At 35.4% G+C, this 14,276-nt stretch overlaps 1 protein-coding gene across 3 annotated transcripts in view; it reads left to right on the top strand.

The window, feature by feature from the left end:
• The window catches only part of ZNF638 (zinc finger protein 638), a 77,009-nt gene that overhangs the window by 35,046 nt on the left and 27,687 nt on the right, over positions 1 to 14,276 (top strand). For all 3 annotated transcript variants that reach the window (XM_040623328.1, XM_040623329.1, XM_008699981.2), the window contains 7 exons: positions 1,335 to 1,387; positions 1,968 to 2,020; positions 9,689 to 9,739; positions 11,935 to 12,006; positions 12,969 to 13,055; positions 13,323 to 13,391; positions 13,774 to 13,814. In XM_040623328.1, coding sequence (XP_040479262.1) covers positions 1,335 to 1,387; positions 1,968 to 2,020; positions 9,689 to 9,739; positions 11,935 to 12,006; positions 12,969 to 13,055; positions 13,323 to 13,391; positions 13,774 to 13,814 — 426 coding nt within the window. The remainder of the gene's footprint in view (positions 1 to 1,334; positions 1,388 to 1,967; positions 2,021 to 9,688; positions 9,740 to 11,934; positions 12,007 to 12,968; positions 13,056 to 13,322; positions 13,392 to 13,773; positions 13,815 to 14,276) is intronic.

Below are 14,276 nucleotides of genomic sequence, written 5' to 3'. Positions count from 1 at the left end.
TTCAGGAGACCCAATCTGCATATAACTGAAATTCCAGAAAGATGACACCACTTTAATACTGTTGAAGATTTTAAATTTTATAGTTATGCAGGGGCAGTCTTGTGATTCAGGCAGAAACAGTGTAAGTATGAAAAGGAATAGTCTAGTCTTAGGTAGCAGAGCAACACATTCTCAAGGTTGAATGGAAGAAGGATCAATTCTTTGTAATTCAATAATTCCATCTTTTACTATTGATCTACATTTTCTTATCAGTGTCTTACAAAAATATTTCAACTAATACTGTGACATTTCAGTATCTTAATTGCTATCACCCTGGTCCAATGTGCCACCATCTTTTGCTTTGTTACTACAGTAACATCATGACAATAGAGGTTGTCCTCCTTTCCTTGCCTTTTCATTCACCTTGACCTCTTCTCAACATAGAAGCAGATTGATCTTGCCATACCTAGACTCAGAACCTTTCATCATACTCAGAGGAAAAACCAGTATTCAAAATGGCTTACGAGTTTACACCACACATTCCACCCACACTCTACCTCCAAACCACCAGATACTTCTTTCTCTCCTCTATTTCCAACCCCAAGCATCCTTTATACTTTTTTTTTTTTTTAAAGATTTTATTTATTTATTTGACAGAGATAGAGACAGCCAGCGAGAGAGGGAACACAAGCAGGGGGAGTGGGAGAGAAAGAAGCAAGCTCATAGCGGAGGAGCCTGATGTGGGGCTCAATCCCAGAACGCCGGGATCACGCCCTGAGCCAAAGGCAGACGCTTAACGACTGCGCCACCCAGGCACCCCTCATCCTTTGTACTTCTTAAACAAGCTAATAGACATGGATCTCAAAAGTCTTTTACAGTTGCTGTTCCTTCTGTCTGGAATGCTGTCAACACAGGGAATGGCTTGCTCTCTTACCTCTTTTAGGTGTTTGCTTATATATCACCTTTTCATTGAGACTTGTATAATTTACTGAAAGTTGCTCCTCCTTCCCCAACAAAAGCACTTGTTTCCTTTCTCTATTACTTTTTCCACAGCACTTGTTCCTAACAGGCATAATATGTATGTATTTTTAATTTCCTTGTGGTCTTTCTCTCCTTACCCCCCCTTGAAGTTAAACTCGTTTGAGAGTAGGGACTTTGTTTTATTTACTACTCCTCTCCAGTGCCTAAAATTGTGCTTGACAATTGATGAACAATCAGTAAATATATGTTAAATTGATCTGAATTTCATAATAATGTTTTTCGTTGTATTTCTTTATGCTTGTATTTTCTAAAGTGCCCTTTATAATGGGGGAAGAAACTAAGATTTTCTTTTTCAAAATCTTTTTCTTTCATAGAACAAAGAGATGAAGAAGAAGATCTCAGATTCAAAGAAAGCAGCTGCTTTAAAGTAAGTAATTACATGATTTCATATGTGAGAATGAATGTGCATATGAATTAAAATTTTAAAATTTTCATACAACTGGGGCGCCTGGGTAGCGCAGTCGTTAAAGCGTCTGCCTTCGGCTCAGGGCGTGATCCTGGCGTTCCGGGATCGAGTCCCACATCGGGCTCCTCCGCTGGGAGCCTGCTTCTTCCTCTCCCACTCCCCCTGCTGTGTTCCCTCTCTCGCTGGCTGTCTCTCTGTCACATAAATGAATAAAATCTTTAAAAAAATAAAAAAATAAAAAATAAAACAGAAAGAAAAAAAAATTTTCATACAACTATATTTTAAATATATTTTATAATCCTGACTCCAGTTTAAATGGTACATCGTTCAAATTGAATTACATTAAATGTTATTTTTTTAATTTTAATTAAGTACGTTCTATGCCAGCATGGGGCTTGAACTCATGACCCTGAGATGAGGAGTCGCATGCCCTACCTATTGAGCCAGCCAGGCGCCCCTAAACTTTTTTAAGCTTTGCATCTTTAGAAGTTTTAGAACTTAGAATTTCAATCTTGGCCTAATTTTTTCTTCTTTCAAATAGAAAAGATATAGATGCTTCCAAAGCTGTTGAAACTGTGACTTCAGCTTCTGCCAGTAAGTTGTAACTTTTAATACTCCTCCAAATAAGTATATTTTGTCAGTTTTCTAGAAACTTCTTGTAAGATGATGCTAGGAAAACATTACTGTGCTTTAGTAGAAGGGGCCCATAATGGCCCCCATATTAAGCTAGTGGTTAATAGTTAATACATGAAGACTCAATGAGATAGTTTATGTAAAATACCTATCATAGTTCCATAGATAATAGCTATTTAGGTTAATTTTGTAATACCTCCTTCCATCCCCTGCCAATAAGACAAAACATACAAGACAAAACATGTTAAGGTTGCTTGTTCAGTCTCCTTTGATTTTGAAAGTTTGCTGAGAGCCAAAAGGTAAACAAAAAAGACCAAACAGAAATCGATGTTATTACACTCGTGTTAAAGTTGTTTCTTTATACTCAGGAAAACATTGCAGGTCTTTATTATGAATCTAGCTAAGTGAATTTCTGTACAATTTTAATAAACTGAATTTTCTCTTTCCAAAGGGTTGGAAAGAAGTTATTGCCAAAACAAAGACTCTTGAGTTTATTAAGAATAGATAGCTTGATAGTGAAGGATGAAACAGAAAAGCTGAAGTAGACATAAACTATATTCAGAAAGTTAGATTGTTTTGTGTGTTCTCTTTTAGAAAGACAGGTGTATAGTGTGTTCTGGATTTCTGTTCAGAAATTCATACATGTGTGTGTGTGTATATGGGAAAGGTGGGATAGAGAGGTGCAGATGATTACTTTAGTTAGGGAGGTGATACAACAAAGGTAACAGAATTGGGGAATCACTTTATAGAAGTCCTTGAAGCATCATGTTGGGAAGTTTTTGAATTTGACCTCATTAGTAGCATTTCTCAAAATATGTGTGTGAGAGACCAATTCCTGGAAGATGTTTTGGATCAGATTTGTATTATAACTTCTGTTTTTTTTCCTTAAAAAAAAAAAATCCACAGAACACATTCCCATTATGAAGTCCTGCAGTAAAGAAACCTATTTAGCTTTGTTTAACCCACTGTTCACGCAGCTTGGCTAAGATGCTTGCCATTTTTCTTTTGTAAGACCTGTAATGGTACAGACTGGGAAATTGCCATAGAGAATAAAGAACCACTAGTTGTTTAGGATTCTTACATAGATTGGGTAAATGGAGAGATTAAAAATCCTGTTGAAGCAGCTCTTTCTGCGCATGGGTCCTGTCCCCATGCTTTCATAAAACCACCTTTTTGCACCAAAAAAAAAAAAGAAAGAAAAGAAAAAGAAAAACCCTATTGAGAAAACAAGTTGGGATTCAGTTTAAGGTAATAGGGACCTGATATTAAAAATGTTAATTAAAATGGTGTGAGATGGTAAAATCTGAGCGTTTATTCTATAGATTCTATAGAATTTTCTAGTGGATAAAATATAAAATTAAAATAATTTAAAATTTTCTAGATTTCAGGCTAGGTAGGTTTCACTAGAAGAGTGTGGTGATACTGATTATATGTAACAGGAAAACTTAGATGCATCGATTTCTTTGAGAAAAACCATAAACTCAGATTTTAACATTGATATATTTCAGCTATCAAACACTTAGCTAGTGGAGATATCCTTAGATCAGCCAGTCACATCGTGTTGACAGTGGGATACTTCAGAAATTTTTTGTTAAGTTTAAGGTCTAAATTTTGGGAGTGGTCCTAACAGTAAAAGCAATGGGTAGAGGGAGAAGTGCTACAAACGAAGTATGTCCTCCCTTCTAATAGAAATGTAGAAAGACAGGAGCCAGTAAATAGGATTGAGAAAGTGTCAGGTGAGAAAGGTAAGGGTGCATGATATCTTTTTTGAGATCAGCAATGTCTGAACAGTGATAAGTTAATTAGGGTAGTTTTTATTTATTTTTGAGAGAGAGAGAGAGTGTGCATACACGTGGGCACCCACAACTAAGCAAGAACAAGGAGGGGCGGAGGAGGAGAAAGTCTGAAGCGGACGCGACACTGAGAGTACGGAGCCCAGCGTGGGGCTCAATCTCAGAACGGTGAGATCACGACCTGAGTAGAAACCAGGAGTCATATGCATAACCGACTGAGGCACTCAGGAGCCCCTAATTAGGTAGTTTTAAAGAGAACTTTAGTTATAAGCACAAATCAGCAAGGATGAAGAGAAGTACAGGAAGGAAGCAAAAGTATAATTTGATCAGAAAGGGAAACTTTAGAACCGTTACTCATCACTAGTTAAAAAGAAAGAATACTGAGCACCTACTTATAATTGGATGTACTTTTTTAAAGTTTTAGGATACATCAGTAAACCAGTAGGCAAGATCTCTATTTCCAAGTAGCTTATATACTAACTTGAAGTGACAGATCATATATACTAAATAACTTGTTTTATAAAATGAAAAGTGTTGTGACAGGGTAAAGGATATCCAGGGTTAGTTTGGAGTTTTTGAATTTACTATTTAGAATAAGGTAATGATTTGTTAAAAAGAAGAGTCTACTAAGGGGCGTAATCTATGCCAGAAGACAGAAAACAAGGGAAAGAAACTTGCCATTGATTACACTAATACTAGGCAATTTATGTTATCTTCCTTAATCTTTCAAGTCACATTCTCATTTTATAGGTGAGAAAACAGATTCAGAGATTAATAACTTACTCAAGGTTAAATGACTTACTTGGGTTAAGAGTAAGGATTCAGATCTAAAACTGTGATTTCAAAGCTTTTCACCTATATTAAACTACCTCTCTGAGAACAATAACTTGTTCTTAATCTCCTTTGATCGCTCTTTCATCTTCCCTAAATGGTTTCCCTAAATGTCTGTTCCTCTTATGTCATACTTTTCTTCCTGATTTTATCTTCATACAGCATTAAGGACCAGTGACATATACGTACACAAACCTCTACTCCCTCAAGTTTACTCCTCTCATTTTCTTACGTTACCTAACAATCATCACTCATCACCCAATGTAGAAATTGTTAGTAATCCTTTCCCTGTCTTTTCTTTTCTGTCTTACCCAGTTCAAACTTAAATAACACCCTTCCTCTTTTCATCCAGCCACTGGCTGATGCAAGCTAGTTCTCTCTCAAATCTACCTCAAGCTGTGTCTTTTGCCTTTGCTTCATCACACCTGTAACTGTTCTAATTGATTCATATTTGAATTTTGAGGATAGCCTCCTCACTGGTATTTTTATTCCACACTCTGCTTCATTATTCATGCTGTTGCTCTGAGATCTCTTTAAGGCAGATCTGATCATTCTACTCTTAGTGACCCACAGGAGTAAGTCCAAATTCCTTAGCATTGAATAAATGACCCTTTATTTACCCTTTGTCCCAGATCACTTTTTAATGTCTTGTCACCTTTATTTATGCTGTCCATTTGTTTGGAATTGTCTGAATTCCAGTTTACTTTAGTAACCTACTTAGTAGGTGCCAGGCCTTGTGCAAGGTACCGAAGATAGAAAGTTATTTAAGACTCCTTTTTTGTGGGCGCCTGGGTGGCGCAGTCGTTAAGCGTCTGCCTTCGGCTCAGCACGTGATCCCAGCGTTCTGGGATCGAGCCCCACATCAGGCTTCTCTGCCAGGAGCCTGCTTCTTCCTCTCCCACTCCCCCTGCTTGTGTTCCCTCTCTCACTGGCTGTCTCTCTCTCTGTCAAATTAATAAATAAAATCTTAAAAAAAAAGAAAAGACTCCTTTTTTGGGGTGGTGGTGGAGCAAATTCTAGTTTGTGCTTTAAAGGCCCATCTCAGATGTAATTTCTTTGTGGTACCTTTCCTGACTCACCTAGGCAATTAGAAGCTCCCATTTCCTTTCTAGTAATACTGAGAACATTGAGTCATTTGGTATTAGTAGTTTGTTCGTAAGTCTCTCTTTCACTTGGCTGGGTAAGGGAATATTTGTAGTTTTATTTTTCCATCCCTTAACATGTAATGTAGTGTAAGGGTTAATGAATAAATATTTGTAGGAGGAAGAATACAGGGGGCGCTCAAACTAAGTTTGTATTGTTTTAACTGAACCCATGGGAAAACGTAGCCAGAATTTTCTGATTTGTCATCCTTAATTTAATGATTTTTTTTCTATAAGATTTTATTGGTTCCTTTTTTTTTTTTTAAGTAAATGTATCTTATTCTTTATACTTTCCAATTCCCAGATGAAAATAACTTACTTTTAGGGAACAAGACACGAACAAATGGAAAAAAAGAGAGACAAACCAAAAAACAGACCCTTGACTATAGAGAACAAACAGATGGTTACCAGAGGGGAGCTGTTGTGAGGGGATGGGTGAAATAGGTGAAGAGGATTAGAGTACACTTATCTTGGTGAGCACTGAGTAATATATGGAACTTCTGTATTATACATACACCTGAAACTAATATGACATTGTATGTTAACTACACTGGAATTAAACATTTTTTAAGTGACTTTCTTTAAGTCCTTTATTTCCCCCAATTAAAGCATTCTGCCCACATAGTTCCCACATACGAGTTCCACCAAACTTTTAAGGAAGTAGTAAATCTAGTCTATTTCAGCTATTCCATGGCATTCAGAGGAATGGAATATTTCCTTTAAAAAGGGGGTGGAGAGAAGGGAAACAGGAAAAAGCAGGTTAATATGGACATTGAATGCTGACAGACACTGTATGCCTATCAGAAAGGATAAACTAAGAAAATAGTAACACCAAATGTTATTGAAGATATGCAGAAACTTGTACGTTGATGTTGGGAATTTAAAATGGTACAGAAAAGAATATTGCAGGGTTGGGTTTTTTTTTTTTTTAAGTTTATTTATTTAAGTAATCTGTACTACACTCAACGTGGGTCTGGTGTAGTAGAGATTACTTAAATAAATAAACTCAACGTGATCAACCTTAAGATCAAAAGCTGCATGCTGTATCAACTGAGCCAGCCAGGCACCCTGAGTATTGCAGTTTTTCAACAAAACTAAGCATGTGCTTACCATAGGACCCAGCAATTACACTCTTTGGGCATTTATCCTAGATAGATGAATTACATTTACACAAAACCATTCACGCAAATACCAGTACATGAATATTTTGCATCTTTATTTTGCAGTATCTTTATTTTGCAGTAGCCAAAAACTGGGAACAAGGCACATGTCCTTGAGTGGGTGAATGGTTAAACTGTGATGTATCTGTAGCATGGAATACTAGTTGGCAATAAAAAGGAACAAATTATTGATAGATGGAACACTTGGATGGATTGCAGAGGAATTATGCTGAATGAAAAAAATCTCAGGGGCGCTGGGTAGCGCAGTCGTTAAGCGTCTGCCTTTGGCTCAGGGCGTGATCCTGGCGTTCCGGGATCGAGTCCCACATCGGGCTCCTCCACTGGGAGCCTGCTTCTTCCTCTCCCACTCCCCTGCTGTGTTCCCTCTCTTGCTGGCTGTCTCTCTGTCACATAAATAAATAAAATCTTTAAAAAAAAAAAGAAAAAAAATCTCAAAAAAATGAAAACTTTCATTTATATAACATTGTTGAAATGATAAAGTTATAGAGATAGAGAATAGATAGTGGTTGTTGGGTTGAAGAGGAGGGAGGCAGGTGGCTGTTGCTGTAAGTAGAGGAAGGATCCTTGTGATGGAACTATTCTGTACTGTGATTGATGGTCATAGCGTTCTACACATATATGAAAAAATTTCATAGCACTTAGTATACATTAATGAGTGTGGGTAGAACTGTGGAAATGTTGGTAGATTGTGTTAATGTCAGTTTCCTGTCTGTAACATAGTATGTAGTTACGCAAAATATTACCATTAGGGGAAACTGGGTGAAGGGTATGGGACTTCTCCTGATTATTTCTTACAACGCCTTGTGAATTTACAGGTATCTCAAAAAGTTAAATGTTTTGAAATGCTGATAAAGTGGTCGTAGTTAAATTAAAGTTATAGAACAATTTCACTTACAAATATTGATGTAAAAATTTTTTTTTGGTGTAATATTTTTTAAGTAAAATTTTAGCATATAGAAGCTGGGAGCACAGTAAGTGGTTAATAATGCTGTGCCCAAAAAGAGATCACATCAGAAATATAAAAGTGTTTCAATAGAAAATTTTTTAAATTCAGTTCACCATATTAAGTAGAGGAAAGGTAAATGCTGAGGATATTTGGTAAAATTCAACATCCATTCCTAGCATCAAAAAAAAATTCTTAAAGTAGGTAACTACTTCCTTAATATGATAGTGTGTTTATATGTATTTATAAATACTTTTGCTTATATACATATGAACATATACATACATCAAGTCAAAAGCCAGCATGTGCTTACTAATGAGATTAGAAGTGTTCCTTAACATTAATGTTAGGGACAAAAGAAGGGATACTCATCAGTTCTGTGAATGAACATAAATATTGTCCTGAAACTAATAGCCACTAGCCAGTGCAAGTCAAGAGGCATAAAAATTGGAAAGTATGACTCAACATTAGTATTTGCAAATGTGTATGTATAATGGAAAACCCAAGAGAGTCTACTGAAATGCTATTAAACCTAATTAGCCACCTTAATTTTCTAAATTAATATAGGGTTTCAACTGTTTTGTTATGTAGAAAGAATAACCACTTACATGTAATGTAATAAAATATTACATTTAAAATAATAAGGGTAAAAGCTCTGAAAAGAAAATTTAAAAATACTACTGCAAGGCATAAAGTAATGCTATGGGAGAAAACAGCTCATTCTTTGATAGAAAGCTTCTCACCATTATAATGTGCCTTTTTTTCTTACATTAAAATAAATGCTAGGAACCCAGTAGAACTGCCGGTAAGATTGAGTAGTTAGGACAGACTAACACTAACAGATATTAAAATACATTATGGAAGTAAAGATTCAAAATAGTTCATGTTACGTGTTGCACAAACAGACAAAGGATCAGTAGGAGAGAGAGAGTCCAGAGGTAGTTCCCAGAACATATGGAACATCAGTAAATAATTATGGTAATATTTTAAATTAGCAAGGAAAAGATCAATTATTCATTAAATTACCTGGTCACTTTGTAAAACATTTTAATGGCAGAATAAATCACAGATGGATCATGATACAGAAGGTGGTAATTAAAAGTATTGAAAGAAAATGTGGAGAATTTGGTTTGGTTTTAATTGCAGAGTGAGAGTATCCTGCCCTATCAGGAAAATACTTGATTACATAAAAAGTATTTTTACATAAATATTTTTCATAACTTTAAATAAATTGTTATCTATGTGATATAGATGAATTTTCTTAATATATAATCTCTTAATAAATAAGAGAAACCTCAACAACCCAAAAGATAAATGGGCAGATATTAAGAATAGCAGATCACAGAGAAAGATATAGTGTTGAATTAAACATGTGAAAATCAACACAGTTTTACTCCTGATTAAAAAATAAAAATTAACAGTGTCCATCTCAGTTTGATTAATAATGTCCCTTATCTACTGTGTGTGGAAACTGGAAGACCCACTGTCATGTGCTATTGATGGGAATATCAGTTGGTACAGTCTTCATGTAGGACGATTTAATATTGGTAAAATTTAAATCTTTTCCTTTTGTCTCAGCAACTGCATGTCTCAGAATTTACCTATATAGTTCCACAAGCATACAGAGATGAGTATAAGGATGTTTTTTTACAGTGTTTTTTCAGTCATTGCCAGGTTAGCTCTTCCTTAAATCTAAATGATATTATTTGTAATGTGTCATTGATATGTTTTCTTACTAGCCAAAACTGGACAGGCCAAGACATCTGGAGCCAAAGTCAACAAGTCTTCAGGTATGTTTTTTACTAGAATTCTAGACATATTAGTTAACTTTAAATTACTTAAGAAGTATATAACAGTAGTTTTGGCTTTCATGTGACAAAGTATGTGCTGGGTGTATACTGATTTTTTTTAATTTATAGCCATTTAGAAATTCTGAGAAAGAAGACTTACTAGGTAATGCTCCTTCTTTGTAGTAATTATCAAAATTAGATAATTCCTCTTTCTCTTTTATTGAGGTCTCTCTGCTTGCTTACTTTTGTAAAATAGTGCAGATAATAAACAGCAAAACTGTATTTTCTTTTCAGTTGTTTACAGACTTTAGTGGGGTTTTTTTGTTGTTTGTTTGTTTTAAGTAGGCTCCAATGCCAGGCTTGAACTCACAACCCTGAGATCAAGACCTGAGCTGAGATCAAGAGCCGGATGCTTAACTGACTGAGCCACCCAGACTCCCCTCGTGGGTTTTAAAGTAATTATTTTTTTTCCTTCCTCTAGCATTATCCTTCCTACTGCTCATTTCTGCTAAATGCTGGTTAGTTTAGGGTCATCTTTTTAAGTGGATAGAGATAATATATTAAATTATCTTCTCTGTAATGGTAGAAAGGAAGCAGCTTTTGCATTGGTAAATACCATTGTTAGTGGCAGATCCAGAATTTTCGTATAGTAGTTTCTTCGAAGCAGTAATTTGAGGGGGTCAAGGGAAGCTAGAAATCTTGTTTTGAAGATGCATTTATTTAGTAAATAGTTTGATATTACTTTGATAGTAAGTTGATGGGAATTCTGGTAGAGATTTGGGGGGAAATAGGTGTTAAAGCTGCTTAGCCACCCCTTAACTGTGTTGGGAAGTTAATTCTCCATATTTTTTCCTTAAGTTTTGGTGCCCAGCTAGAAGTAATAAAGTGAATTGACTTGTAATAATATAGGGTTAGTGAAAGAAATACTTAAGGACCCTTTGGGGCTCAGTGTGACACAAGCAGTGTGTCCAAACTTGGAATTGACTAAGAAATGACTGGTTAGGTGATACTCTGTAAGGATTGGTATTAATCTTTTTGAGCAAAGGTTAGGGTCTGTCTTCGGATATGAAGGGTGAATTTGTAAACTATTTCAGTTGATTTTTGTGCATGTCAGTAATTTTATTTATATGATAATTTTTCAAAAGCATAGTCATGTTCTTATGAGGGTCCTCCTAAGTAATTGTAGCAGTCGCTGTCCTTGTTTACAAATGGGCAGATGTGCACAGAAATTGATTCATGCCCCAAGACTTCACAGTTTAATTTAGAGTTCAACTTGGATCTACTGACTTCTGATTCTGAGCTTTTTCCTCATAATGCAGCCTTGCTAGTTGTTAATGAGTCCTAATTTTCAGAGCTAAACCTCATGTTGCTTTCTGAATAGAAGGGGATTTTATTCTCTGGTGATCTTTTCAGTGACACTTTGATGATCACAGTCTTTATACATTATCTTTGAAAATAAGCAAGAGTAACAGATGCGTATGTACAAAGAAGGGTCAGAGCAATTTCAATAGTTCTATTCACATAGAGCCCACTGGGAATGAGTCAGAACAGACTTTATGTGGCTTAACCATGATGAAGTTGTTCTTGAATACTTTTCAGTCAGCTGGGAGCCAAGGAAGCTTGGGCTGGGAGACCCTAATTACAACTGTTTATGGAACCATTAAAAGCATTATGGGACTGTTTTTATATCCTTGCAGTTAGTAATTTTGCTTCCTAGTTGATCCACACATTCAGAGATTTATTTAACTTGCCCGAATGCTATTTTTTTTAAGATTATTTATTTATTTATTTGACAGAGAGAGAGAGAGAGAGCCAGCGAGAGAGGGAACACAGCGGGGGGAGTGGGAGAGGAAGAAGCAGGCTCCTAGCGGAGGAGCCTGATGTGGGGCTCGAACCCAGAACGCTGGGATCACGCCCTGAGCTGAAGGCAGATGCTTAACCACTGTGCTACCCAGGCGCCCCAACCAAATGCTGTTTTTAAGTACCCCACTGGGGAGGTGAATTCTTACTTTAGTAATATTTTTTTTCCTGAAGAAATTGTCATCATTGCTAGATTTAGAAAATGACCTGTGCCCCAAAGATGAAAATATTTAATGTTTTGGATAAAATATAGTCTGTCACACATATTCTTTACGAAGTTCTTTGGGGATTGTTGATACAATAAACCAATTTTGACTACAGCTTTTGTGATTTAGGGAAATCAGCGGGTTCTGTAAAATCTGTGGTAACAGTAGCTGCTAAAGGTAATAAAGCTTCAATCAAAACAGGTAAGATTTTTGGGAGGGAGAGGATTTATTAAGTTTGTTCTTAATTCTGCATATTTTATATATATATATAAACATATATATGTTTATATAATAAACATAATATCAAAAGCAAGTTTTAAATTCATTAATTTATAGTATCTAATAACATCTTGAAAAGTTTAGTAGATACTTCTTTGGTATTTAAAACCTGACACATAATGGGACTTCTGTGTTTTGGTACATTGGTCTTTGACAGTGTCTGCCATTGCAGATAAATTTTTGCAGAGGAAACATTTTTGACAGCTGTATAATTACAGACTGTTCCGCCACTTCCCCCTACAAATCTTTATTTTCCTCATTTTTTAGAGATTGTCACTTCATATTACCTTCCCCAGCTTGTAAATTTTTCAGTTTGTTACTCCAAAAATATTTTTCTTTCCCTGTTAAAAGTATATTTCCCCCATAAAGAAAGAAATGTAACATATTGAAACTAACATGATCCATTTATTACTATACAGGCTAATTTTAAAGAGCCTTTGTAGAAATTATAAAAAAATTTTGTGTGATTATGATATGCTTCTGCCACATAGAAGATAAACCTTTGGCCCATTAATGGCCATTAACGAAACTGTGTCTCATTTTTATTTCCTTTTTTAAAAAATTAATTTATTTGAGATAGGGAATGCACGAGCAGGAGGCAGAGGGAGAAGCTTAGCAGGGAGCCCTGTATGAGGCTCAGTCCCAGGGTCCTGGGATCATGATCTGAGCCAAAGGCAGATGCTTAACCTACTGAGCCACCGAGGTGCCCCTTTAAATTTGCTTTTAATCTTACTGGTAAACAAATAGAAGTGGAAATAATAACTATATGGAAAAGAACTGCCTTTATAATGAAGTTGGACCACATTACTTAAATGTATTAGTATGAAACATGTGAAATGATTGAGCAGATCCTTAGAATAATTGTTCACTTCTACTTTTAAAAGCAAAATCTGGTGGAAAAAAGTCTCTAGAAGGCAAAAAGGCTGGCATTGTCAAAAACAAAGACACCAATAAACCTGTGATTGTACCAGGTAAGCTTTAAATGCTTTTATTCGTTTAAGTGCTTTCTTTAGATCTCCTTGGTGTACATTTAAGATATATTTTGAAATTATACCTTTACATTTTCAAAGGGATTGTTTTGTTGATTTTCAAAGAAAAGCCTGCATTAGGTTTGACTTTAATCAGGTCAGTCTAAGGAGACTTAAAGTGACAAACTAATTTAAGTTCCTGTTTAGATTCATTAGTGTAATTATATTAGTGTGTTTTTCTAGACTATTAAAGCAGACTATTTCATGCAGAAAACTCTGAAATAAAGACCAATATGGAAGTCAAAGCCACTGAAAATAGTGCTAAGGAAACGATTTCAGGTAGGTCAAAAAATTTTTATTTTGTTCTCTTGTGTTTAAAGATGGAAAATTAAATTTTAAGAAAATAAGATTTTTAATTTTGTGTCATATTACATGTATATTTTTTAAAATATCAGGCTCATGCCTAAGTGAAATTTAAAATATTATGATTCAGATCTTCACCTTCTTGATTATTCTGAAGTTTTCCTCTTACAAGAAATAAAATGAAACATTATTTAAAAGCCGTTGTTACTTCTGTAGCTATTTCCTTCTTAAATTTTCTAGTGTTTTTGTCAGTTGTGTACATTTTCATGTAGCTACTATTTAATCCATTGTGGGAAAAGAGGGATCTTGGTAAATAAGATATGTCTGCATGAATTCTTATCTTATTTTGTATCTTAAGAAGCTGCTGTGGAGGCCACAGAAAAAGAACCAGTTAACAAGGTCAGTTTTTCTATTTTACTTATTATTTAAAAGTTTAGGAAATTTTGACACTATATTTTTCTTACTGTAAACCCACTAAAAAATGTGCAGGATTGGCATGGTGAGGAATCTGTCATTTGTGATTTTTTTTTTTTTTTTTTAAGTTTTATTGCTTCACCTTAGGTTTTTGTTTTTGTTTTTAAATAGAGAGGTGGGGGAGGGGCTGAGGGAGAGGGAGAAAGAATATTAAGTGGGCTCCGGGGTGGATCTCAGGACCCTGAGACCATGGCCTGAGCCTAAATAGAGTCAGAGGCTTAACCAATTGAGCCACCCAGGCACCCCTGTCATTTGTGACTTTTTAGATAGGGTTTGAGATGCAGAGTAAGTTACAAAAGTTTAAGTGTAGATTATCAATAAATGTACATGTTTTTGAGGTTTACTTTTTACCAAGAAAAAAAGTTTAGGCCAAAATGGGCTTTTGAG

This window comes from Ursus maritimus, unplaced genomic scaffold (genome assembly GCF_017311325.1).
Source record: "Ursus maritimus isolate PB19 unplaced genomic scaffold, ASM1731132v1 scaffold_6, whole genome shotgun sequence".
Taxonomy (NCBI): Eukaryota; Metazoa; Chordata; class Mammalia; order Carnivora; family Ursidae; genus Ursus; species Ursus maritimus.
This window is presented reverse-complemented; position numbering and strand designations above follow the sequence as displayed.